This window comes from Lynx canadensis, chromosome E3 (assembly GCF_007474595.2).
Source record: "Lynx canadensis isolate LIC74 chromosome E3, mLynCan4.pri.v2, whole genome shotgun sequence".
Taxonomy (NCBI): domain Eukaryota; kingdom Metazoa; phylum Chordata; class Mammalia; order Carnivora; family Felidae; genus Lynx; species Lynx canadensis.
Window position 1 is genome coordinate 14,224,387 of NC_044318.1, and position 26,740 is coordinate 14,251,126.

At 50.2% G+C, this 26,740-nt stretch overlaps 1 protein-coding gene across 1 annotated transcript in view; it reads left to right on the forward strand.

The window, feature by feature from the left end:
- The window catches only part of XYLT1 (xylosyltransferase 1), a 309,407-nt gene that overhangs the window by 217,665 nt on the left and 65,002 nt on the right, over nucleotides 1-26,740 (forward strand). The window contains exons 4-5 of the mRNA XM_030300138.1: nucleotides 11,926-12,098; nucleotides 13,081-13,283. Of these exons, the coding sequence (XP_030155998.1) occupies nucleotides 11,926-12,098; nucleotides 13,081-13,283 (376 nt within the window). The remainder of the gene's footprint in view (nucleotides 1-11,925; nucleotides 12,099-13,080; nucleotides 13,284-26,740) is intronic.

A 26,740-nucleotide genomic window follows, 5' to 3' on the forward strand; every position in this document is an offset into this window, starting at 1 on the left:
CCCCTCATTTGTTTAACAAACTCAGCACGTCCCAGGTGGGGAAGCAGGCCTGTGGAGCCTAATTAATATTCCTGAAGCTTCCTTCACCCCTCAGCCCTCTTCACCATTTTCCCATATCCACATTCCACCTGCCCTATTATTCTCATAATGTTTTCATGGCAGGAGACTCACTCTCATTTTTACTTAAGTCAGTTTTATTTTCAGAGTAATTTTGCATCACTGCCGTAAGTGGAAATCTTGCTCTCGCTTGCCATAAAGAGGCAGGAACCACGCAAGGGCATTCAGTGGCATTCAGCGCTGGCCGGTACTCCCTTCGCTTGCCAAAGATGCCGGGCCGTGTGATCCATCGATTCCGCTTCTGGGGGTAGACCCAAAAGAACTGAAGGCAGGTCTCAGAGGCCTCTCAACACCCATTTCCATAGCAGCGTTACTTGCAAGAACCAAAAGGTGGAGGCACACCAGCTGTTCACCTGCCCATGAGAGGATAAACCAGAATGTGGTCTGTCCTTAACAATGGAAGATGACTCGGGGCGCCTGGGTGGCGCAGTCGGTTAAGCGTCCGACTTCAGCCAGGTCACGATCTCGCAGTCCGTGAGTTCGAGCCCCGCGTCGGGCTCTGGGCTGATAGCTCAGAGCCTGGAGCCTGTTTCCGATTCTGTGTCTCCCTCTCTCTCTGCCCCTCCCCCGTTCATGCTCTGTCTCTCTCTGTCCCAAAAATAAATAAACGTTGGAAAAAAAAAAAAAAAACAATGGAAGATGACTCAACTTCAAAAGTAAAGGAAATCCTGCCATCCGCTACAGCATGTATGACCTCTAGGCACATTAGGCTAGAAACCAGACCCAAAAGAGCACCTATTCTACGATTCCACTTCGGCGAAATCTCCTGGAGCGGTCACATTCATGGAGACAGAGAGAGTGGTGGTCGCCTGGGACTTGGGGGGAAGAGAGCATAGGAGCTGTGGTTTAATGAGGATTCCAGATGTGCAAGATGGAAAGTCCTGGTGACAGATGATGGTGACAATTGCACGACAGAATGGATGGGCTTAACACTCCTGAATGGTATGTTTAAGAATGGTTAAGATGGTAAACGTTATGCACATTTGGGCACAGTTTGACCCAAAAGGAAGTTCAGGATGCTTGGAGGGCCTTTAGGGGACTCGAAAGAAGGGAGAGGGGCAGGGTCAAGGGTGGCTTTGCCGAGAAAGGTTCATTGCTCCTGAGCCCTGAAGGGTGCTGGCCTGGCCGCCTTTACCCTTGGAGTGGCGTTCTCCCAGCTCTCCCCTCCCGACTCCATGGTCCCCTTGTGAGACCCTCTCCCCTCCTTCTCCCTAAGTCCAGCTGGTGGTAATTTGATGGCATTGAATTAGCTCCCATGCTGGAGGGCAGCTGGGCATTTTCCTGGTTGCTCAGCAAGGGTCCCCAAGTTGCCAAAAGCCTCAAGGAAAAGTGGAGACCCAGCGCTTGGCCAGTTCACCCGATGAGTGGAGTCAGGCCTGCATCCTCCACTTCAGCCTCCCGGCCCCCAAACCTGGGCGAAACTGCCAGGCTTAATCCACCGGACAGAAATCATTCATTCACTGAGACCTCCACGCTGGGCTCCACTCTGTGCTGGGCCAGGGCAGAAGAGTGGTGATGGCGTCCTAGGAAAGGTGAAACCTGGCCGTGGCCCGTGGGGAACTGATAGCTATCAAAAACCGAACTGACATGGTGTCTCTATGCAGGGTTCTGTCGTGCGACCATGACAGAGAAGGGAATCCTGAGGTGGGGGATGGCATGGATGGACCTCGAGGGCATCATGCCAAGTGGGATAAGCTGGACAGAGAAAGACAGATACTGCCTGGTATCACTTACATGTGGAAACTAGGAAGGAAGGGAGGGACGGAGGGAAAAGAAAGGAAAAAGCCAAGCTCCTAGAAATAGTAGAAAAGTGGCTGCAGGGTCTGAGGGATGGGGGAAATAGGGAAAGGTGGGTGCAAGGGTGAAAACTCTGAGTTTTAAGATGAATGAGCTCTGCGGGGCTGATGTAAAACATGGTGGCTGCAGTTGATAACACCGTATTGTATAATTGAAATTTGCTGAGAGCAGACCTTAAATGTTCACACACACACACACACACACACACACACACACACACACTCACACAGAAGATGATAAATATGTGAGGTGATGGATGTGTTAATTAACTAGATGGATGGGGGACCCATTTACAGTGTATATCAAAGAACTACAATGTACACTTTATGTATTTCAAAATTTTATGTCACTTATACCTCCATAAAGCTGAAGAGAGACAAGAGGAGGGAGGGCAAGAGAGAAAAAGGAAGGGAAGGGGAGGGAAGGAGAAAGGAACGGAAAGAAAGAAGAAAGGAAGGAATGGGACAGGAGGTCAGCTCAGGGAAGCCAACCCCACTTTCAGAGAAGGATGCTTTCTATGCACTGGTGCTAATTCCGTAAGGGTAGGATCCCAGACTATGGAAATTTCGTCTCCCTCATCTGGCAGACTGACACACAGGTTTTGGAGCCCGGCAGGCCTGAGTGTTTGTCTTTGTCCTGGCACTCGACAGAGAAGGTGACTTGTCATCAGTTAGTGCCCCCTTGGCCTCAGAATCCTTCATGTAAGATGGGGTTATCAAAAATTAAAAAAAATTTTTTTGTAATGTTTATTTTTGAGAGACCAAGCACGAACAGGCAGACGAGGGGCAGAGAGGGAGAGGCAGACCCAGAATCCGAAGCAGGCTCCAGGCTCTGAGCTGTCAGCACAGAGCCCGACGCGGGCCTCGAACCCACGAACCATAGATCATGACCTGAGTCGAAGTCAGACGCTTAACTGACTGAGCCACCCAGGTGCCCCTTGGTACCTGCTTCCTCAGACCTTGGGAGAATGACACCATGCATGGATAGTGCTTAGGACATAGTAAGTGCTCAGTCTACCTAGACATATCATTACTGTTTTGTAAGGGTTAGAGAGGTCAAGGAAAGGAAGTGACTTGCCCAGGGTCCCTTGGCTGGATCACAGCAGAAGCAGGACTGGGACCCAGACTTGGGGCCTTTGGTGCACTTGCCCTCACACCCCGGCCAGCTTTCTAGGCACACTGAGAGCAGGACTTCTTTCTGGGCACTGGGCATCTCCCAAGTACTGGTCACCAGAATTCTGCATTGAAGTCTCCCAGTGGGGAAAGGCACCCCCACCCAGGTCTGACAAAGAATCTACCACCGTCAGGGGCTGTCCCCCGAGCAATGTGAATCCTGCCTCTGTGCAGTGAGCCTGCCGCCAGTTGGAAGCCGTGTCCCGTCCGCAGTCACGAATCACCGCACAACTCCGTGGGGTCGGGGACAGATTGCTCATCCCTCTTTATTTTTCATGTACATGCTTTATTTATCCTGTTGTGGTAAGAACACTTAACATGAGATCTATCCTGTCAACACATCTTCAAGTGCCCAGCACTGGTCACTCAAGGTACAATGTTGTGCAGCTGGACCCTAGAGCCTGTTCATCTCACTGGCCTGAAACTTTCTGCTCATTGCTAGTAATCCCTCCGCCCCAGCCTCTGGCAGCCACCAGCCCACTCTGATTCTCTGCAGTTGGCCACTCTCGCCACCTCACACGCGGGCGATCATGCCGTATTTGCCTTTCCACGACGGGCTTCTTTCCCCGAGCATCACGCCCTCAACGTTCATCCCGATGGGAATGAACAACAGTATGGGTGCTCCTCAAAAAATAAAAAAAAACAGAGCTACCGAGGAACCATCCCATTTTACAGAGGAAGAACCGAGGATCAGAAAGGAACTCTGTCTTCCCAGAGTCTCTACCGGAAGTGACAAAGCTGGCCACCGGTGCTGAAGTGCAGCCCACAGCCTCCCAGGCAGCAGGAAGCTGGTCATGATCCAGCTCGGAACCTCCTGACCCGAGTGCCACGTGCGCACAACCTTGTGTCCACGTGTCTCCCTTCCCGACCCAACCAACCCTCTTATTTGGAACTGAGTCAGAAAGCTGCTTCTCTTGCCGCAGGCCCGAGAGGCCCTCTCAGAGTATAAATAGCATTGAGGGCTTTGTTGGTGGAGCAACTATTCCAATCAAGTGGCTTTTTTGGATTTGGTTTTTGTTTGGTTGGTTTGGGTTTGGGATTTTTTTTATTTTAGCAGTGTCCTGGAAGTTGTATTTATTTTTATTATTTTTTTAATGGAGATAGAGTGAACGTATAGCATTCGTTCCAGGTGGACACTGTCATTACCTGGTAGTGGGATTCACCGCGAAAGGATCGCGGCCATAAGTCGCTCCCGTTGGCCGCATTTACTCATCGCGGTGTGAGGCGCACACTGCAGAGGACTCCGGCTGTGGACATTGGCTTGGAAGCTGCGTGTGCACAGCTCTCGGAGCCTGAGAGGCTTCGGGGTTGAGCCTGCAACTGGGCCCATTAGTTAAACCAAGCTTGATGCTCATCCTTGTGGACAAACACCCTAGTAGAGATCATGACATGAACACTGATGACGCGGACGCTCTTGTCTATTGAGCATTTACTGCGCGACAGGCGCAGTGCCGGGTACCAGACGCGAACATTCATGTGATGCAGATGCTGTGATTATCACATGCCCGTTTTACAGACAGGAAAGCTGGGGCTTGGAGAGCTTGTGTAACTTGTTCAAGGTCTGCCTGACCAGAGGCAATGCTCTTCGGCCCCGCACCTTGTATCTTCCTCCCAGGCAGTATTCTTGCAAGGTTGTTACCAGCATCACGATATTTGCCCAACACATCGACCCTTGCAAAAGCCGCTTCATCTTCCCCACCTCCCTGGAGCCTAAGCATCACATAGTCCTCGTCTGACCCATGACCGTGATGAGAAACGCGGAGTTTGGGCAACAGGCCGAGTGCAGCACAGATAGAAACTGGCAGGACTCTCCGTGATTCCCTTTGCTTGGCCTTCACACCTGCATCGCAAAAATAGGTTTGATATTCTTCCCCGCAAACATGGCTTGTTAACTTTGGTCTGAAGTCAGCTTCTCCCGCTGTCCCTAATCACTCTGATCCTTCCACTTCCTGTCTTGTGCCACAGGAACCTGATTACATTGTGAAATGCATCGGGGGGGGGAGGGGTTTGTTGATTTTTTTTTTTTAGGAGCTGGGCAGTATTTGGGTCTTAGTCTCTGGAGACACACACGGCTCCAGCCACATGTCATTATCTGTCCTGCAGCTGAAAGCCAGCTGACATGCTTCTTCTAGAAGCAGCCTTCCCTCTTTTTGTAATGGCGACAGCTTGATCGAGCGTAGTGGCAACGATAGGGCTCTGGCATCACAGACTTGCTTCATCCCCAGCACAGCCACGTCCCAAGTGAGACTTGTCTGAGCTCCAGCTTCCTCAGTCATATAATGGAAGGACAGTGACTCTCCTCATAGGGGTTTGGGTAGAAGTAAGAAAAAAAAAAATCATGGATAGAAATTGCTTAACACGTAGCAGCACTCAATAAACAGTTTGGTATTAGAATTATCGATTAGGCCTCACCTTTGTTATGTTTCATGATAAATGTAATCCATTTTACCAAATGCAGATAATGCAGAAAAGTATAAATAAGAGAGGAAAACTGTCACGTCACCATATGAACCTCTGTTAATATTTGGGAGCATGTCTTATAAAACATTAGGGGTTATAGACTGGAACTTCTCTTTTGCTTGATATATTATAGACAACAGTCTGTATCAGTATGTATTAATAAGACCTTTTAGGCGATTCCTGTTTTGGACCATTATAAACACTATTGAGGTCAAGGCCCCAGGACCTTTGCACTTGCTACACTGGCTGCCAGCAATCCTCCTCATCCCTGATAATAACATGGCTCACTCCCTCATCTTAATCAGAGTTTGTTCGCTTATCCCCACATCAGCCTTCCCCGGCCACCGTGGTTAAATAAACCCCTTCCCTTAACACGCCTTTGTTCTCTTTTTCATAACCTTTATCACTATCTGCAACTGTATTTTCTATTTGCTTACTTTTTTTTATTGGCTTTCCATCCTGCTAGACTAAGCAGCATTCAGGGAAGGACTCTCTTGCGTCCACTAATATGACAAGAACTATGTCTGGCACATTCAAGACACCAGGTGAATGAATGAACAAAAGAACCTTCTGTATGTAGAGACTTACACGCTTGCCTTCTCCTAACCTTAATTAAGATAGATTCCTGGGGGCGGAGTTACTGGGTCAAGGGCTATGTTTAAAATTATAATTCTTGCGGCCACATCAGTGCTGGCCAAGCCGTGGCAGCTTCCCGCCCCCTGCCCCCCAACCTCCCGCCAGCAGCTTGGGAGAGAAGGTTTCTCCACTTCTGGCTCGTGCTAGGAATCTCACCACAGTCCGTTGAAGACGTACTGCATAGAAGACTTTTCAGGACCGCGGCCCCCGCAGTGGTGGCCAGGGTGTGGAGGGGACCACCGCAGGGCCCGTCTCCACCCTGTCTGCGGTGTGGCTTCTTGTCCTCCCCAGCTCCCCCACCCGCCGGCCCCCACTGTGTCAGAGCTGCTTGCCGGAAAGGTCATTACAGGAGCCAGGGGCGTGCGACAACAATGGGAAGCTGGTGGCTGGCAGCTGGCAAAGGGCATCATGTGAACCTCAGCCCTTGGGAGCCGCACCCCCACCCGGCCGCCATGTGGGCACAAAACTCTCTCGTTCCCTCTCTGGTTATTCAGTGAAACGCATCGAGGTCCTACTACGTGCCGGAATGGGGGCCCGTTATGGGTGTGTTTCCGGAGCCAGCCATCCTGCCGCTTTGGGTGGGGCTCTGGGCCTCAGCTCCTGCCTCCGTCACCGGGCCCCTGAGAGAGGCAGAGCCACCAGGTGAGGGGGCAGCAGGCCAGACCTGGGGCCTTTTTGCACTCTGACGTCCTGGGGGTTCGTTTGCCTTTGCTCTGAGGGATGCTCGATAGCGGCGGAAGCTCGGTGGACCCGGCTTCTCCATCGTGGCTCCCTCTTTCCTTGTCTCTTCCTGTCTCTCTGTATCTGGTTACATGGTTTGTCTCCGTTCATACCTGTGTAGGTCTCTGGCTTTCTCGGCGCTTCTGTGTGTGTTTCTCCCTCCATATGTGTGAGGAAGGGGGCGGTCTTCCTGCCTGCAGGTCTCCCTCCATTTTTCTCTCAATGGGATTGTGGCCCTCTGTATCCCTGCTCCCTCTCTGCATCTGTCTCTCTGTCTTTGTCTATTTCTGTCTGTCTGTCTCTCTGCCCCTCAGCCCTGTCTTCATCCTCCCCTGTGTGTGTGTGTCTCCTTTCTTCAGGTATTTCAGTTCTTTCCTGCCCACCCTTATCCCCAAAATAGCCGGACTCCAGAGGAACCTGGGGTTTTTTGTTCCCTCTTCTCTTGGTTGTTCCCCACACCAGCTGTCTGACCCGGGATGGCTTTCAGTCCAGAGGCTCTGTTGCTGGAGTGATAGTGCCTGATTTCCCTGGGGCTCGGTTCCTTTTCTTCAGAAGGGAAGCATTCACATCTGTGTCTGTCTGTCCGTGAATCTGTTCTTCTTTCTAAACTCCTAAAGGAAGTTACAAAAGGTTTTCTTGAACATCAGTGCACAAATCTCTCTAAAGACCAGCACATGGGGGGCTCCTGGGTGGCTCAGTCAGTTAAGCATCCACCTTTGGCTCGGGTCATGATCTTTCAGTTTGTGGGTTCGAGCCCCACATCAGGCTCTGTGCTGACAGCTCACAGCCTGGAGCCTGCTTTGGATTCTGTCTCCCTCTCTCTCTGCCCGCGCTCTCTCGCTCTCTCTCTCTCTCAAAAATAAACACTAAAAACATTTTTTTTAATTAAAAGAAAAAAGATCTGCACAGGGTCTGACGCCAACCCTCTCTGTCTCTCTACCCTCTGATGCCCTGGAGGCAGGTAAAGGTAGCAGACTGGATTTGGGCTTGTGTGTGACCCTGGGGAGACATGCTGATTTCTCTGAGCCTCACAGGCTGACCCTGCATTCCTCCAGAGCCAAGTAAGTTGCCCACAAACCCGGTCTGGCACAGGCTGTTGGGTAGCAGGCCCTCAAGTGACATCAGCTCCTCTGGACCGGAGCAGCGGCTCGTGTCCAGAATGCATTCCTTCCTTCCATTCATTCATTCACCCACCCATTCAGCAGCATGGCAAGAGATATCCACGGCCAGAGACCACCGGCTGATCCTAGAGGCCCAGGAAGCTGCAGATGTGGGGAGCTCCAGATCAGTGTTACCCAGACACCTTGGGGTAGGGATGAGCAGTGTTACCTGAGGACCAGCAGGAGCCCCTGCAGAGTGAACTTCCTAGAAAATACGGTGTCATGGGCCACCTTTAGGCCTTTGAAAAACCACCCGATGAAGTCCAGGTGGTAAAAAGGGGCACAGGTAGCCGTTGTTTCTAAACGTTCCTCCGTTTGTTAAATAGTCTCCAAGGAGGGGAAGGCCAGGTCGCAGCCAGCATGGTGAAAATCAGTATGTTGCCTTTAGGCTGCAGTCATGGGAAGGAGAATATAAGCTTTTCTTACACGTTATCATCTTTTTACTTTGGATTCTCACATTCCTTAGTCCATTCATAATCCATTTGTGAAAACAGGCTCACATCCTACGTGTCTTAGCACTTCAGGCGTTGTCCAGGGCTGGCATGTGGGGGGTTTTAAGGATGCTGGGTGGGTGGGTGGATGGATGGATAGTTGTGTGAGTGTCTAAAGGGACACGATTCCTCCAGGCATGCCCCTCTCATATAATCACCAGGAAAGCCCAGAGTATTTGTGATTGGTGCGGAGGGAAGATTAGAGGGTGGTTAGGATAACCCTTTCTGGTTGCTGCTCAGTGTGTCTGCAACAAGAGCCAAGATGGTAATTATCCCCAGGATCGCAGCTACTGACTGAACAGCCAAGGAGCCAAAGACGCTGGGATCCACCACGAGTGCTTAAAAAGATGGGCTCAGAAGCTTTGAGCTGAACTTCCTAAGGTGCCCCCTAGCTCTGCAGGCAGACCGCTCACCCCTTCCCCACTCCGAGGGCAAGCTGAAGACACTCCTATCCTAAAACAAGTGACCGTTGTCTTCTGTTTGCCCCAGCTGGCTGAGCCCCTCAAAGATCAGGATTTTTTTCCCTGAATTTATTTTACTGGTACCTAGCACAGTATTTGGCAAAGAGGTACAGGCTAAATTAATATGGCATGAATCACCAAGTTGATAGTTGGAAGAGTGGGGGCATGGGTGATTTGCTTTGAGGATGCTGGATGGATGGGTGCATGGATGAATGGATGCTTGGTTTTCTGGATGATAAGCTGTTGAGTGCTGTGCTGGATGGGTTGTCGAATGGTTTGCTGGATGGGTGGTTGGATTTCGATGGATGGATGGATGAAAAGGTGGGATCTTATTGGCCATCGAGAGTCAGCCTCCCACATAACATAGGAATCCTTCCTGCAGTGCCTATGATAGGCCTTGAATGCATGTCTACCTAGCTGCAGTGACTAATTTATAGGCTATTTCATTAAAAAGCAGAATTGAGTAGGGGTTGTTTTGTTTTTTATTTTCTCTTTTAGAGAGAGTGTACATGAACAGGGAAAACAGGCAGAGGGAGAGAGAGAATCTTAAGCAGCCTCCATGGTCAGCACAGAGCCTGACACGGGGCTTGATCCCATGACCCTGGGATCGTGACCTGAGCCAAAATGAAAAGCTTGACGCTTACCCGACTGAGCCACCCAGGAGCCCCTCTGGTGTTTCCTGTCCTCTCCTCAACTCAAGCAGAATTGTTATAAACTTTTCCAAAGTCTAGGTGTGGTACCGTAGTATATATTAGTGTTTAAGGACATAGGCTCTGGAAATGGATCCAGGTTTGAATCTCAGCTGAATAATTAAAGCATTGTGACCTTGAATAAACAAATCCCTTGGCCTCTCTAAGCTACGGTTTCCTCACTTGCAAAATGGGGATAATAGCACTATCGTGCAGGGGTTGTTAAGAGGATTGAGTGAAATAATGAAGGGCAAGGGCTGGTCGGCGCTCAGTGAAACGTATTGTTATTATTATGGACCAAACCAAAATGTACCCTCCTATCGCTTTTTTTTTTTTTCCAGCGAGAACCCGATGTGTGCCAGATCCTGTTACAGCATTGAGTGTTCATTGATAAACAACACCGAAATAGCCTCTCATCTCTTGGAGCTTATGTCCTAGTGGAGTGTTCAAACAATTAATAAGTAAACAGATAAACAATTTCAGATGGTATTAAATGCTACGCAGAAGTTGAGATACGGTGAGGTGAAAGAGAGTGATGTGGCTGGTGGCTGCAGGTGTTCTTCTGTTGAGCTGTGAACTAATGACAAGCTACAGCCATGCAAAGATCTAGGGAGAGGGTGTTCCAGGTAACAGGAATAGCCAGTGAGAAGGTCCTGAGGCAAAAATGAAACGGCTCAAGGAAGAGAAAGAAGGCCAGGTAGCAAGGTAGACGGTAAGGCACGCAGGGCGCAGAGGGCCTCAGGAGGTAGGTCATGTAGGCCGTAAAGGCTGGGCCACGTGATCTGGACATCATCCATGTTAATTTCATCCTGTCTTCTGGAACAGCATAGAAGGAGCCGTGTTCATTTGGCAGTCGCTCAGCTTTCCAGTGACAGCGGCAGGCTCCCAGTCTCCAGAGCTCCAGACTAACCGCTCCTGGTTCTCTGTTTTCCAAGCTGACATCCTGGGACACCTGCAACGTTCTGGGTCTCCTAAACCTAGAAGCCAGAAGAAATCAAGTTTGACCCAAAGGCAGTCAGGCAGAAGAAAGGCAGAAGATCTCTAGTCAAAATTGTAATGAACTAACCCAGCAGGCTGTGTTCCTCCTTGAAGCCCTGCCCTTGGAGTGTTTGCAAGGGAAAGGAGGAGAAAAGGAATCTTTAAGGGTCTTCTAGGGTAAAAGACATGTGGAACCACATAGATGCAGGTGGTTCTGGTCTAGCATCTGGGCTTTCAAAGAAAACCAAGAGATGATGGTGGCTGACCTCCAGCAGGACTGATAGAGCTAACTCAGGCGGGGTCATTAGGATCCCATGACTCAGCAGTGCCTCCTCTGTGTTGGCTTTTCTCTCAGAAAAAAATCTTTGTCCAGGCGGGGATAAATGGGCTCTTAGAGTCTTCCAGTTTTATGTATTGCAGAAGGGGAGCCTCTCTAATGTACTTGTTGCGACAAAAGTCTGGAATTCTACTGTCTTCGTGGCTAATTAGCTTCTTTGGGTCACACATCCGTCTCTGAACCGTACGGACTGTTCGTTGCCAGAGAGATACAGTGTTCTGATTGGCCAGGCCTTAAGCTCTGTGACCTTCCCTGTCACCGATAATGGAGACCCTCCCCATCCATCTAGACTAAGGATGGAGGAGGGGGACGATGCCCCCCAACGTCCTGTATGAGAAAGTTTTCATTTTGGGAGATGACTTAGTTCTAGAGACGTTCTGTGTGACATTGTGCTTAAAATCAACAATACTTGGCTGTGATCTTAAAAGTGTAAGAGGGCAGATACCATATTTTCTGTTCTTACCACAATTTTTACAAAAGAGGGTGCTGTTAGGAGGAGAAGGAAGAGTGGGTGCTGGACAGGCAAAGCCAGCTCGTGTATCTTGTGTTTTCCAGCTCAGAAATACCTCCTCCTTCCCCTGCAGTTCAGAGACACAGCTCTTACACCTCTCATTTCCTCCCGCCTTGTTCTATAGGTTAATACATGTGCTTAGGTCTCCATCAGCTTTTTTAAAGCTTCTTGGGGTTTGGAACCCTGCCTTTGTGGACCTCACGGTCCCCCACATTTGTACCAGGACGTTGTAAGTGTCCACGACAAGCTTAGTTAAGCTGGATTAGGTGTCAGGGCCCGATGTGATGACCGTGCCTTTCAAATAGTCCCCAATTGAAGCATTAGAGAAACTCCCTGTCTCTCACCAAAGAACCTCTGGGCCTCACCCACCTCTTTGGTCTCTTGGGTTGTCCCCAGGCAAAGCCAACAAGAACGTTCAGTGGGACGAGGATTCGGTGGAGTACATGCTGGCCAACCCAGTCAGAATCGCCTTCGTCCTGGTGGTCCACGGCCGGGCCTCTCGGCAGCTGCAGCGCATGTTCAAGGCCATTTACCACAAAGACCATTTCTACTACATCCACGTGGACAAGGTGAGGAACTCCTCCCCCGCTTGCCACCCCTTGCTGCCTTTCTTGGCCGGTCTGTCTGCCCCTCTCCAAGCTGCCCTGCCTCTCAGGCAAGTCTGATAGTCTAATCTGCTGCCTCTCCTTGTAGCATTTGGTCTGGGGGAGAGAGAAAAAGAGAGGCACAGAGAGTGTGTGTGTGTGTGTGTGTGTGTGTGTTTCAAAGTCCCCAGTTGTGACTTTAGACTTTATCTGTAAACGTTGTGTTTCTTACCTCTTTTTCCTCACTGCTCCACTGCCCGATACAGTGCCTGCCGCTTTGTGAGCGGGGCTATCCCAGGGGTGGGCACACATGTCCCAGAAAGGGCCAGATGGTAAATATTTTAGGCTGTGTGGGCTCTACACTCTCTGCTGCACCAACTCCGCTCTGCAATGTAGAGTGAAAGCAGCCATAAGAAATGTATAAATGAGTATGTGCGGCTGTGTTCCAATAAAACTTTATTTATAAAAACCCCGCAGCCGACTTATGCCTGAGCTAGAGGTTTCTGTTGGTCTGCTGACCTGACACGATTATGTCAGTAGTCGAGGAGGAAAAACGGGATGCTTGGTCACAGCAGGACTTTGGGAAGGTCATGGAGAAGTTCCATCCCTCAACATACACACCAGGTTTAGACACGGTCGTACTTCTTAGCTTATTATCCTCAGACCACATGCCTCAGTCTTGTATTAAAATGCAGCATCCCAGGCACCAGCCCACACAGAGTGAACCATCAGCTCAGAGGTGGGGCCAGGGAATCTGCATTTCAAGTACCTAAAACAAGTTTTTAAAAAAAATAAAGTTTCACACAGCTACATAGAAAGACCCTGCAGGCCTGAACCAGTTACTTGGCAAAGTCCAGTATGTTCAGAAGCCCTGTCAACTAGAAGGGAAGGGACAGACAGAAGCCAAGGGGCATGTCTGTGTGCTTTCTGGGCTGCTGAATTGTCCCCTTTTCTCTCCTGGGAAAAGCGCTCTAATTACCTACATCGGCAAGTGCTCCAGTTTGCCAGACAGTATGACAACGTTCGCGTCACCCCCTGGCGGATGGCCACCATCTGGGGAGGAGCCAGCCTCCTGTCCACGTACCTGCAGGGCATGCGTGACCTCCTGGAGATGACCGACTGGCCCTGGGACTTCTTCATCAACCTCAGTGCAGCCGACTACCCCATCAGGTAAGGCGGCCTGTGGCCCCAGGTCCGCCTGTGCTAAGGTCTTGGCTTCCTCTTGCTTTCCTTGGTCCGAGCTGTGAAACCAGAGGCAGAGGCATGTGGCCGCCGGGCTGGAGAAGCATTCTGCCTCCATGAGATGCCGTGGAGACCTTACACTTGGGGTCTTCCGGCCTGGGATCCGCACCGGACCTGAGCATCACGGGTGCGTTCGTTCACTCATTCAGCTAGTGTTTATTTACTGAGGGCACGGTGTCCCCAGCTCTATTCAAGGGTACACAGAAGAGACCACAAAACCCCTACCTGTGGGAGCTTCCATTCAAGTGGGGGAGACCACAACAAAATAGTATGGTGGCATGTGAGAAGAACAAAGCAGAACGTAGCAGCAGGAGAGAGTTGTGATTTTAATGAGAGTGGCTGGGGAAGTCCTTATGGAGAAGAACAGGAGGAGGGGTGAGTTGCTCTGACTGGGAAAGTGGTCTAGGCGGAGGGAACTGCGGCTGCTGGGAATGCGCCTGGTGTACTCGGGGGGACGGGGGGGGGGGGGGCACAATGGGGCTCAGTGCAGCTGGAACGGAGTATGCAAGGGATACAGTGCTAAGAGGTCATAGAGATTCCTGCAGTGACATGATGTTCGTTCTAGAATCTGGGAGTCACTGGCATGTTTGATTAGAGGCAGGACAAGGTGTTGGAAAGGTGGAGGTTGGAAGAGTGGAGGAAGGGACGTCAGTTGTGATAGGCCCGGCAGAGTCACAGACGTGTGTTTTTGGGCTATTGGATGCCCACGGGTCTCTGTGCTTGGTCCCTAACAACTGTTAACAAAACAACAGTTTGCGCACATTTAAAAATTGGGAGGTTTCACGTGAAAGTATCAAATGGCAAGCCATTCTCCAATGTCTGCGCGCTGTGGGCCTGCAGGCTGCCAGCCACGATTGTGTGGAGCTGGTGGGGCGGCCAGCAGCCCTGAGGCACTGAGAAACTGAGATGCCACCAGGAACATCTGTCCCTCGGCCCAAACATTGATCTGCTCTTTAAAATGGCTGTAAAAAAGGAAACTCCTCTAGACGGGGGGACGGGGAGAGAAGGCAAGAAAATGAAGTGTATTTCCTGCTGGAAGGCAGCTCTTTGCTTGGCTGTGTTGTGTCTTCCAGCCTGATTTATTGGTGGGGCTAAAAAGGAGAAGAGGACAGAGAGCGAAGGGCGGGGGGCCTAACTTCCTCTGGTGGCGCGAGGGTATTGGGTGAGGACAGTACTTTCCACACAAGAGCCACATGAAGGCATCTTTTAAAAAAAGAAAAAGAGGGGCGCCTGGGTGGCGCAGTCGGTTAAGCGTCCGACTTCAGCCAGGTCACGATCTTGCGGTCCGGGAGTTCGAGCCCTGCGTCAGGCTCTGGGCTGATGGCTCGGAGCCTGGAGCCTGTTTCCAATTCTGTGTCTCCCTCTCTCTCTGCCCCTCCCCCATTCATGCTCTGTCTCTCTCTGTCCCAAAAATAAATAAACGTTGAGAAAAAAAATTAAAAAAAAAAAAAAAAAGAAAAAGAAAGAAACGTTTTGGGGCACCTGGGTGGTTCAGTCGGTTAAGCGTCCGACTTCGGCTCAGTCATAATCTCACGGTTGATGAGTTTGAGCCCTGTGTCAGACTCTGTCCTGGCAGCTCGGAGCCTGGAACCTGCTTCGGATTCTGTATCTCCCTTTCTCTGTCCCTCCCCTCCTCATGTTCTGTCTCTGTCTCTGTCTCTTTCTCAAAAATAAACATTAGAAAAATTTTTTTAAAAAAGTTATCAGGGCATTTTTCAAACACACATACGTGTGCTGAGAACAGTATAGGGAACCCTCACGTACACATCACCTGGTTTCAGCTGGAATCAGGTCGTGGCCAGTGCTGACGTGTCTGTGCCATCACTCTCTTCCCGCGGCCCCACTGAAGCACTCCCGAGACACCATGTAGTTGTGTGTGTGTTTCCGTATACCTCCCAGAAAGATAAGTTCTTTTAACCTAACGTCCACAGGATGATCGCACCTAAACCATCATTCTTAATGTCATCAAATATGGAGAGCACACACCCCAGGAGTTTGGGTTTTGAATCAGGAACCAAATAAGATACAGGCGTGGAGGGATGTCCTCTATTTAAAGCTAGAAATGGTCTCCATCTCCTTCACGATGCGATTCCTGGTGCCTTCCTTCCATCCTTGGTTGGTGGCATCTCCTTGTTGGCTGGGAAGCCCTGGGCCCTGGCGGGAACCTGGGGAAGGCACACTCTTTGGCCAGTTTAGGCAGGGTTCACCTGGCACCCTTGCACCTGAGAAAAATGATCCTTAGAAACATACCTATTTTGGGGCGCCTGGGTGGCGCAGTCTGTTAAGCGTCCGACTTCAGCCAGGTCACGATCTTGCGGTCCGTGAGTTCGAGCCCCGCGTCAGGCTCTGGGCTGATGGCTTGGAGACTGGAGCCTGTTTCCGATTCTGTGTCTCCCTCTCTCTCTGCCCCTCCCCCGTTCATGCTCTGTCTCTCTCTGTTCCAAAAATAAACAAACGTTGGAAAAAAAAAAATTAAAAAAAAAAAAACATACCTATTTTCTTTTGTTCACAGGATAGCAAGGCAAACAGATTATGAAACATGGCGGGCAGATTCTTACTTATTTACTTACTCATTTGTTCAGATGCTCATTCCACAGACATTCGTTAAGCACCTCCTATGCTAAGGACTAATTGGGCATTTAGTGAGCAAAAGCGCCCCAGGACCTACCTGGTGGAGCAGGTCCCCTGCCTGTGAAGGTGGAATTAGAGGCACCATGCAAGGTGTGAAAGAGCTAGAAAGCAAGGGGATGACTAGGGGGTGGACATGGTCAGAGGTCAGAACATCTCAACTTGCAGTTTTAACTTGAAAACTGAAGGTTAAAAGATTGTCAGGCAAATGAGACAGAGATCATTCTAGAGTAGGCCCTAGATCATTCTAGACTGGGCACTGATGACATATTGAGTTGGATGACTCTTTGTTTTGGGGACTGTTCTGTGCACAGCATGACATTTAGCAGCAGCCCCTGGCCTCAGTCCACTAGACCCAATAGTGCCTTGCCTCCCCACCTCCCCCACTGACTCATTTGGGACAACCACCGATATCCCCAGACTTTGCCCAATGTCCACAAGAGGCAAAAATGCTTCCAGTTGAAAATGCTTCTTGAGAGAACAGTCTGGTCAAGACATGGGTCCGAGATGAACTTGATGCATTTGAGAAATTTATAAATGGATGGAATATAATAAAAGAATGAGGAGATGTGAGTATAGAGAAGCACCGGGCAGGGGTGAGTTAGGACCTTCTCCCTCTGTCTTCCAAGAAAGGACTGAGTTCATATGTTGAGCATAACGTCTAATGAGGTAGACACTTCCTTCAGCTCCCAAAGCAAACCTCTTTTACACAAGGGCAAACTGAGACCCAAAGTCATGTAAGAAATACATGATTAGATTGGAAATACATGAAATAGATTGGAAATGAGAACCAGTTCTGTCCCATTCCAAGGTTGGTGTTCTTTCTGCTTCCTTGGGGAAGTCAGCTGAGCCCAGAGTGGCAAGATGGCCCCAGGCTACCTGGACCACAAATCAGGAAACAATCCCATCCCTCAAGCTGGGCAAGGTAGTGGTTGCAGGGAAATGCCTTGAGAGAAGGTCCTTGGAGGTGGAAAGGTCACCTCTTGTCCCGAGTCTGATCATTCCTCCTCTGGACCTCCAATGCAGGCTGAGGTCATCTCAGCCTAGATGAAGTTGTGGCACTTGGCCAGAGACCTCTTTAGGTCCAGTGGGCATTCTTGCGCCCAGGGCCCTTCCCGGGAGACTTCCGCCAGATCTCGAGGCTGCCCCCTAGGAGCCCAGTGTTGATTTGCCACAACCGTAGACACAACCAGGTCACCTGGGCCAGGGTGTCAGGATCTCTAGCACTTACACATCCCCGAGGGTGGGTGCTCCGAGTCCCATCACTTGGCTTAGGGTTTGAGTCCGTGTTCCGCCAACTTCACTAGCTGTGTGACCATCTGGAAGTAAATTCGGTCTTTGTGAAATCAGGGTAGGGTAATAGAACCTAACAAAGTGTCGGGCACTTACAAAGGGCTCAGTGAATGTCAGCTGTTAATTCTTGACCTGAATCCAAGGCTGAACCTCCTATATTTCTGAGGGGCCCAGAAATACTTTGCTAGACCATGTGCCAAACCTATTCTGGGTTCCAGAGAAGGGAGTCTTGGTATTTTTAGCTGCTTTAGCTTTAATGCTCCAGGTCTCTCCGTGCCTCTGTCAGTCTGTCTTTCTCCCCCTCTACCCTCACTGTTGTCATTTCCAGCACCCTTCGCCCCCCACCCCCACCCCCTTCTTCTGCCCACTTCACTTTGCCAGCCTCATGGCCAGAGGTACTTTGTGCATCAAGCACTGCTGGTTCCTCCTGCTATTGTTTCTGGGAAGTCGCCCCACGCAAAAACATATGAATTTTGCAGATGAATGGTTTTATCCTGGGCAACTCTGATAGGCTTTCACTTCCCATCTGCCGCTCCATCTGTAGCCTCCAAAACCACTACTTCTCCCGTCCCAGGAAGGGTGAGCACACTTAGCAGCCTTCTCAAAGGGGCACGAGTGCCCAAGTCAGAAGCTTCTAGGAGGTTCTCAAAACTTCGGGGATTTCCGAGGGCAGAGTCCACCCCACATGGCTAGTCTGAGCCATTCTGTGATTTGACCTCACCTCCCTGTGTCCCCTGCCCAACTCTAATTGAAGGGCCAGACTCTTGGCCTCTCAAGTCATAAAGACTCACTGATCTTTACGGGCTCCTAGCCTTGTTTGGGCCCTGGACACAGACAGCCTGGTTGGAGATTCTGAGCCGCTGCCCTGGCCTTGGGGACCATGCACGTTGCCTCTGCTTTTTGCTTCTCAGTTTGTCCACCTAAGAAAGGGACACAATGTTAGCACCTGTTTTATAGGAATGTTAGGAGGGGTCAAGGAAATAGTACATCAAGGGCTTAGCACAGTGCCTGACACTGGAAAATTCTGGGTAAATACAGGCTATTCTTATTCCAGCAGTGGAATCATGAGGGCTTCACAGGCAGGACTTCATCATCAACCGAGTTGCTTCCTTTGTTCCCTTTACTGAAGAAAAGACTGGTAAAATATGACTTGAACTCCCATCTCTTTTAAAAGCGGGAAAATCGGGGCGCCTGGGTGGCACAGTCGGTTAAGCGTCCGACTTCAGCCAGGTCACGATCTCGCGGTCCGTGAGTTCGAGCCCCGCGTCGGGCTCTGTGCTGACTGCTCAGAGCCTGGAGCCTGTTTCCGATTCTGTGTCTCCCTCTCTCTCTGCCCCTCCCCCGTTCATGCTCTGTCTCTCTCTGTCCCAAAAATAAATAAACGTTGAAAAAAAAAATTTTTTTTTAAAAGCGGGAAAAGCAAAGTTAGACAATGAAGTCCAAATGTCTCAAGAAAACAGGACAGAACCAACTTGTTTGTGACCGTGAACTGTAGCCCTGTATTTGGAATATGCAAGCTAAGTATGTTTAAAGAATCCAGACCCTCCTGCTGTGCTGTGATGTGACGTGACGTCCTGGCCCGTGTAGGCTCTGGTTGGTGTCGGTTATGGCTGCGGGGCATGGATGAAAATAGATATTTCAAGCGCCGAGGTCCTGCTAGGCGTCGAGTCTTCAAAGGACATGATGGTTTTGTTGAGTATATTGAACTTACTAAGGCAGGAAGCTCCACTAGTTAGTATCCTCTAGTTAGATGGGCCTTAGAGACAAAACCAAAAATATTTCTCACTGTTGCTGGTTTGAGCTAGTCGTGAGAGACCCCACATTGTCTATCCTACACTAGGCCCTGTGTCCCAGACAAAGCACATGCAAACAGAAGGAGGGTTGAGTGTGTCCACGGCCCCTCTGAGGCTTTCTTTCTTTTTTTTTTTTTTTAAGTTTATTTATTTTGAGAGAGAGAGTAGGAGGGGTAGAGAAAGAGAGGGAGAGAGAGAAAATGCCAAGCAGGCTCCACGCTGTCCACGGCACGGAACACGATGCAGGGCTCGACCTCACAAACCGTGAGATCATCACTTGAGGCGAAACCAAGAGTCAGAAGCTTAACCAACTGAGCCACCCAGGCGCCCCCAGGGCTCACTTTCTGTCCGGCGTGCAGGAGATGTGCATGTGTGCATGCATGTATGTGGCAGGGGAAACAGTACTGAAATTTGTCAAGCTAAATCTGGGATCTACTAATTCTGCCTCTTGCGGATCCGCTGCAGTAAGGTCTAACCCAGTGGGGCCCACCATGTGGCCACGGAAGTTACACCTGGCCATAGACCCAAACTGCTGTCATGAGACAGCAGAGCCCCAGGCCAGGAGCATTAAGAGCAGATCTGTGGTGCTTCAGCAGGAAGCTCCAGCTCATGACAACAGGAACTGGGTGTGTCAGGGACTTCTCTGCTGTTCTAGACCAATGTTTACATAGGACCGATGGAGCCGAACTCACATCCAGATCCAACAAATACCTACTGTGCACCCACTGTGTGTTAGGCCCTCTGCTGAGGCTTTCAACATACACTTTTGTCTCAATCCTCATTCCTCAAAATGTAACTTCTCCTGTGTAAGAAAATTTAAGGAGGTTAGTAATAAAACAGAACTTCGAGTAAATTCTGCAGGAAGTCAGACCCTGGGTGATCTTCACAGCACAGGTCCTGGTCAGCCTATGATTTGAAGTTAGGTTAACCAGTACGGATGCCCAGGCATCTGTGTACAATTGCTTCCCTGCTTTTCATTCCGTTGGTTGCTCAGTGATCTTTCAGTGCTCAAAGAACTCCTGTTGTTAATAGCAAATCGCAACCAGAGCAAATGCGTATCCCTGGCATAATTCTGAGTGTTTGACATAGTCCCGACAGCAGCTCTATGACGTGACGTACACACTTTCAGTATCCCCATTTTTCAGATGAAAAAACTGAGGCACAAAGATAATTAAGAAATATGACTAGGAGGATGCGGCCGGTAAAGTGGCAGAACTTCCCTTTTTTTTTTTCTTTTAATGGGGGCAGAATTCACTTAACGTGTGATTAACCATTTTGAGGAGTTTGATCCCATGGCACGGAGTGCATTCACCACCGCTGTCCGCTTCTAGAACATTCTTATCATCCCAGGAGGAAACCCTGTGTCTATTAAGTAGTCCCTCCCCATTCACCTTCCCCAACCATTTCCCGTCAACCACTCATCTGCTTCTATGGATTTGCCTTTCCTGGATATTTCATATGAGTGGAATCATACGATGTGTGACGTTTTGCGATTGGCTTCTTTCATTTGGCGTGTTTTCTCGCTCATCCACATCGTAGCATGTATCAGTACTTCGTTCCTTTTTATGACTGATTTTGCTCTTCGACTGTGTGCATCTATCACAGTCTATCTGTTCCTCAGTTGATGGACCCAGAATTCTTAGGGCTGCCCGCAAGCCCTGTCTCTTGGCTTGGATTGTGCTGTGTGCCATGAATGGAGGGCCTCGTCTGGCTTAAGAAGTTGTGGCTCCATTGCCCGAGACTATACACGGCCGTGGTACTGAGGGACTCAGGGCTGAGTCATGGGGATACCAGGGCCGGGTGGCGATGACGATCTGGCATATCCCTGTCCGCACAGGCCCAGTGACCTTTCCCACTCAGCCTGGCCCTCCTTGACTGAGTTTTCAGTGTCTCTGGTTGGCTGAAACAGATTTGGGTTTGAAGGTAGAAAAATGAAGGCCTAGGATCTGAGCATTAAGCGTGCCTCTTTCCTTCCTACATCATCCAGACCCCTTCTGAAGGCAGCTGAAAACAGACTTCTACTCCCACAATGAGTTCAGGACATGGGGCTCCTTCTGACCTCCTCAGTCCCTCAGTAAATAGGTACTGAGCTCCTACTGTGTGCCAGACATTGGGCTGGGCAGCAGGTGTTCAGCAGTGAGGAGAAGCATGTTAGACTCTGCCCTCATCAGAGGTCAGTCAAGGGTGTGGACTCGAGCCAGACCACCTCGGTTCAAATCCTAGCCCTTCTGTTCACTAGCCGGGTGAATTTGGACTTGAGAAAATCACTTAATGTCTCAGTGCCTTAATCGCCTCATCTGTAAAGTGGGGATAATAACAGCACCACCCCATATGGTTGCTAAGAGGGTTAAATGAGTTCCTGTGTGTGAAGTGCTTAGCACACAGTAGTGCTCTCCATGTGACAGCCCTTGTTATTAATAGAGGGAAGATGGGCATCAGTCAGAATGATGACACAGATGCACATACCATTACAAGGTAAGGCAGGTGTTCTGACGGGAAGGAAGGGGTGTAAAAGCACCCAGCTAGTGTAGCTCCCCTGAGCTGGGGGCCTGGGACAGCCTTTGAAGAGGCAGCGTGTGAGCTGAGATGGGCATGATGGGTGGTAGTTCCCCAGTAGAGCATGAGGGGTGCCGGGAGAGTGTTCTGAGAAAGGGATGGCATGAGCAAAGGCCCTGCGGTAGGAGGGACCTTGGCCTATTTGAAGAGCTGAAAGAAGGCTAATGTGGCTGAAACACAAAGAGCAAGGGAGTGCCTTTCTACCAGTGAGGTAGCTCAAGGCCAGTCCCTGCAGGGATTTTGGATCACCTGGTGGGTGGTTTAATTCTTAGCCATGAGCTGTGTGGTCTTAAGGAGGAAAAATCACCTTCACAGTATGAAGAGATCACTTAGGCTGCTGTGGCAGACAGTTGCGGGGGGGTGGGGGGTGGGGGGGGGTGGAGCACAGGTGGGAGTGGAGAGCCCAGCAGGGAAGGAGGTGGTTGCTTCTGCTGACCCCAGAAGCACGCCTAGAGACCCCCCGGATGCTCACCAGTCCTCTCTGGAGGTGGGCATCCTGGGAGTCGTCATGCGCTGCCTGAATGCAAACAGCCGTTTAGTCTTCTCGTCACACAGAGCCCAGCAGCCGCCTTCTTTTGGGGACCAGGATCCCACCCTGCACGGAACCGCCCCACTAGGGAGACTCACAGAGCAGGGGCTGGTGCAGAGAAGCCGGCAAGCCCAGCGGTCAGGACAGCACTGAGCGTGAGGCAGCCGGGACAACCTGGTGATTAGTGGGAGGACCATGAAAGAATGTGACTCAAGACCCCTCTTGGTTCATTTGTTTTTAACTATGGCAAAGTACAGTAGCATAAAATTTACCATATTAGCCATTTTTACGTGTCCAGTTTGGTAGTGTTGAGTACATTCCTTCACGCTGCTAGGCAGCCAGTCCACAGAGCCCTTTTCATCTTGCAAAACTGAAGCTCTGTGTTCCTTCCTGGCAGCCAGCACTCTGTCTTCTGTTTCTGCAAATTTGACTCTCCTCTAGGTCCATCCTGTAAATGGGATCATACGGTGTTTGTCTTTCTGTGACTGGCTTGTTTCACGTAACATGATGTCCTCAGGGTCATCCGTGTTGTAGCAGGTGTCCGAATTTCCTTCCCTTTTAAGGCTGAGAAATAATCCACCACATGTATATTTGTACCACACTCTGCTTACCCATTCATCCCCCACTGATGGACACCTGTGTTGTTTCCATCTCTTTTCTGTCGTCAATAATGCTGCTGTGAACATGGCTGTAAAAATATTTCTTCACCTCCCTGCTTTCAGGGGGTTCTGGGGGATATACCCAGAAGTAGAATTACTAGATGGTATGGTAATTCTATTTTTTATTTTTTTACAGCCATTGCACACCATTTTCCACAGCCATGCACAAGGCTCCAGTCTCTCTACATCCTCGCCAAAATGTCTTATTTCTGGGTTCTTTGATAGTAGCCATACTAATAGATGTGAGGTGTTTCTTACTCTTTTTAAGGAGCATAGATTCCTGGAGCAGAGAGCCCTATCACCCTTAGAAGTTTTGAATAGCTGACATAGCTCTCCCTAGAATTGCAGGGAACTGTCTCCCCCACAGGCCACGGCTTTCAAATGATTCTTCTAGAACTTCTTCCCAGCCTCCATCAGTTCACTTCATTTCACACTGTGCTGAGTAGGGCCACCCGCTCACCAGTGTCTGGAAACCTGTGCACCCACCACCTCGTCACTCCATCCAGGTCTGCAGAATTCCGCCCCAGCCGTCTCTCTCATGTACATTCCCACCCTCAATCCCCTCCGTCTCGGCCCGTCAGACCCTCCTCGCCACATACCTGGGCCATCAGAGTCCGCCAGGAGGACGGAGGTGCTCCAGAGCCTGAAAATGGGCTGGAGCTTCGAGACCTCGAGAGCTTACAATCTCTGGGAGAAACGGAGATTGTAGAAGTTAAATAACGACAGGGTGCCGTGATGGAGAATACAAGGGGGTCCTACTTTAGTGGTCGAGGTAGATAAAATGCCTTGTCAAGAGTATGTTTAAGCCACGTCCTGAAATGGGGCCCGCTATGGAAAAAACAGGAGTGGAGGTGTCAGGCAGAGGGGAACAACATAGGCAAAGTCCCTGGGGCAGAGAACAGCCAGCAGAGCTCAGGAACGAGAGGGAAGAGTAGTAGGGTGGAGCAGAGCAACGGAAGTGGGGAGGGAAAGAAGCAGAGTCTGGAGAAACACACAAGGACACTTACCAGGCCTGTGCCCCTCTTCCTTCTCCTGCCCACTTACCTCTTCTCTCCCTGCCCTTAGCCTCTGTCCTAGTGTCTTGGGGCTGCTAAAAGAAATTCCCATTGGCTGGGTGGCTCAAAACAGCCTGCAGAACCTTACAGCTCTGGAGGCGGGGAGTCTGAAATCAAGGTGTCGCAGGGCTGTGCTCCCTCTGTAGGCTCTAGGGGAGAGGCCTCCCTTGGGGCTCCTTGCCTTGTAGATGCATCATGCCATTCTTTGCCGCCATCTTCATATGACCTTATGGGGACGTAAGTGGTTGGATTCAGGGCCCACCTTAATCCACTATGACCTCATCTTAACTAATTATATCTACAGAGACCCTCTTTGCAAATAAGGTCACCTTCTCAGGTGCCAAGTGGATGGAAATTTGGGGAGGAAGGATGCCCTTTGGCCTCCCGTGGCCCCTTGCTGGGCCAAGCACATGAGGCAGCTGCCCTGTGAGATGGGCTGATGCTGTCCTGGGTCTCCAGCAGCATCTGGACCCCACTATGAAGGCAATTCTTACGTAGATTCCCTCCTCTCAGCGCCATGTTGGGATGGAACTGGTATTTTCCACTTCCGAATTTCCTTCCTTTTTAAGGGATCCCGGTGTGACCCTCCCTGTGTCTCTCAAAATTCAACAGCCATGTCCCACGCATCTACCTACCACGCACCGTGTCCTGGGGGTACAGCAGGCAGCAAGACAGGGTCCCTTCACAATGAGTACGGTCTCCTGTCACATAGTTCTCAACAGGGGAAAGTCAGGGTTCCACGTGATGTTTGGACATTTTCCTGCAGATGCCTTTAAAATATCAGATTCTTTAAAAACATCACAACTCCACCCAGACCAGTTGAATATAAATTCCTTGTCAGAAGCAAGAATCTGTGTATTTTTTAAAGCTCCCCACATGATTGGAAGACACAGCAAGAGTTGAAAACCACTGATGTCGGAAAGACGTGGTCACTTAATTACAGTAATAAATAGTAAGGTAAATGCTATGATGGAAAATTCTGTAGTAGCCTTAGTACCTTGTGGGAAGTCCTACTTGGGGGCCCAACACCCAGGTCTGCAGGTGTGGCCATCTCTGGTTGGCCACTTTCTCGGCATTTAGCCACTTTCACTCTCCGGATGCTCGGAGATGCACATCCTCTCTCCTGAGACCCTCCGACCCTGGTGTGACGCCTTCTGAGGAAAACTCCGCCCAGATAATGTGCGAGTTGGAAAGGGTGTACCTTCTCAGGCTGTTGTTCATGAGGAAGCTGGAAAGACATGCCGGTAATTATGCCGTTAGCAGTTTTGTTTGCATCTAGTAGCAAAATAATCATTTCCTCAGCCCTGTTATTTCTCAGCCTGACAGAGCGCACTCCTGCCTTAGCAGAAATGTGGTTGGCTTTCCTCTTGCCATCTGGTCTGGGTTTCTTTCCTGAGCTGCATCTTCGGTTGGACAACCCATCGGGCTCTCTGGGGGAGGGGCAAGGACTGACCCAGAGCATCCCCTGGACAAGCGGAGTGAAGCCCAGGTTCGGGGAGTTCCCATGGGACTTGGTGGAAAAGCACTGAGGCTCTTGAGAAAGCCAAGGGCGGTCATATCGCTTTAAAGCGCTGTCTTGGCTACCAGATAAGGAAGGATGTTCTTGCAAGAATAAGACGTTTGCAGGAAGAAGGGCAGAATGATGTGACTGTTTCACCCAAGGGATGCCGCTGTTTGGTTTAAATACGTTCCAGCCACATTGTCTCTGTGCTTACCATTGTGTTCATTTTTCCATTCTTTCATTACTGGAAAAAAAAATTCCAAGTCCCAGGGAAAGGTGGTTCGATCTTGCCCCCTATGTCCATTCTTTGCCAGCAGAAGTAGAGCACTTTGGTCATTCATTCAACACATGCTAAGGTCCTTCTGGACACCAGGAAGTGTTGTAAGCAGTACCGTGCGATAGGACTTCGGTGATCGGAATGTTCTATGACTGTGCAGCAGCCACTAGACACGTGAGGCTATGAAGAGCTTGAAATGAAACTAAAAAACAAAAAGAAGAAGGGCTTGAAATGTGCCCTGTGGGGCTGAGGAGCTAAATTTTAAATGTGATTTGGTTTTAATTTGAATGTAAACCAATAGCATATCAAGCAGCACAGGCCTAGGTGATCAGGTGGAGTACTGAACAAAAGCAACCAAAAACTCCTGCCTTCACGGCCCTTCCGTTTGTGTCACGGGGCAGAAATACTTCCGCTGGAGAGAAGTGCACCCCTGTCCACAAGGTGAGGGAGACTGGATGCCGCCAGTTCAGAAACCCATGTGGCCTCTGTCCTCTGCCTGTCTGATGCCAGTCTCGTGGGATCCCGGTGTGACTGTGCACTGAATTTTGCAGCGTATGTTCTTCCTAACTCTTCCCTCCCCAGAGCTCAGGGCGTGCTGCTTCCCCTTGGCAGCGGCTGTCTGTGTGCCTGGGGTTGGGACATTTCCCTCCCTGGGCATCTTCCTGCCTGGTGCCTTTTGCATGTGTGCTTCCCAGGAAAGCAAAGCCTTCGTTTATGTGGCTTGCCCACCAGTGGCCGAGAGCAGGGTGGTGTGCGTTCTGGGATGCTCCAGGTGCATCCAAGTACATTCCGGGAGTTTGGCTGTGAGCCCCGGTGGTCCACAACATGGGTGATCTGCACCGGAGAGCCCGTTGTTCTTCCACACCCTCCCCCCTCACATCCCCCTGCCGGTAGGGGTTAGTGTCAAGGGCAGTCTGGAGGGACAGCATGTCTTCAGAGGTCAAGTGGAATAAGGGAGGAATGTTTCCGCTCCCTTTTTATTGATGATAGCAGCGGTTTGCATGCGATGGGCCCAAGGGACAGGGTTAAGATCCAGCCATTGGGATGGAAACTTGCGGGTGGTGGTGGTATTGTTATTATTATTTTTATATATT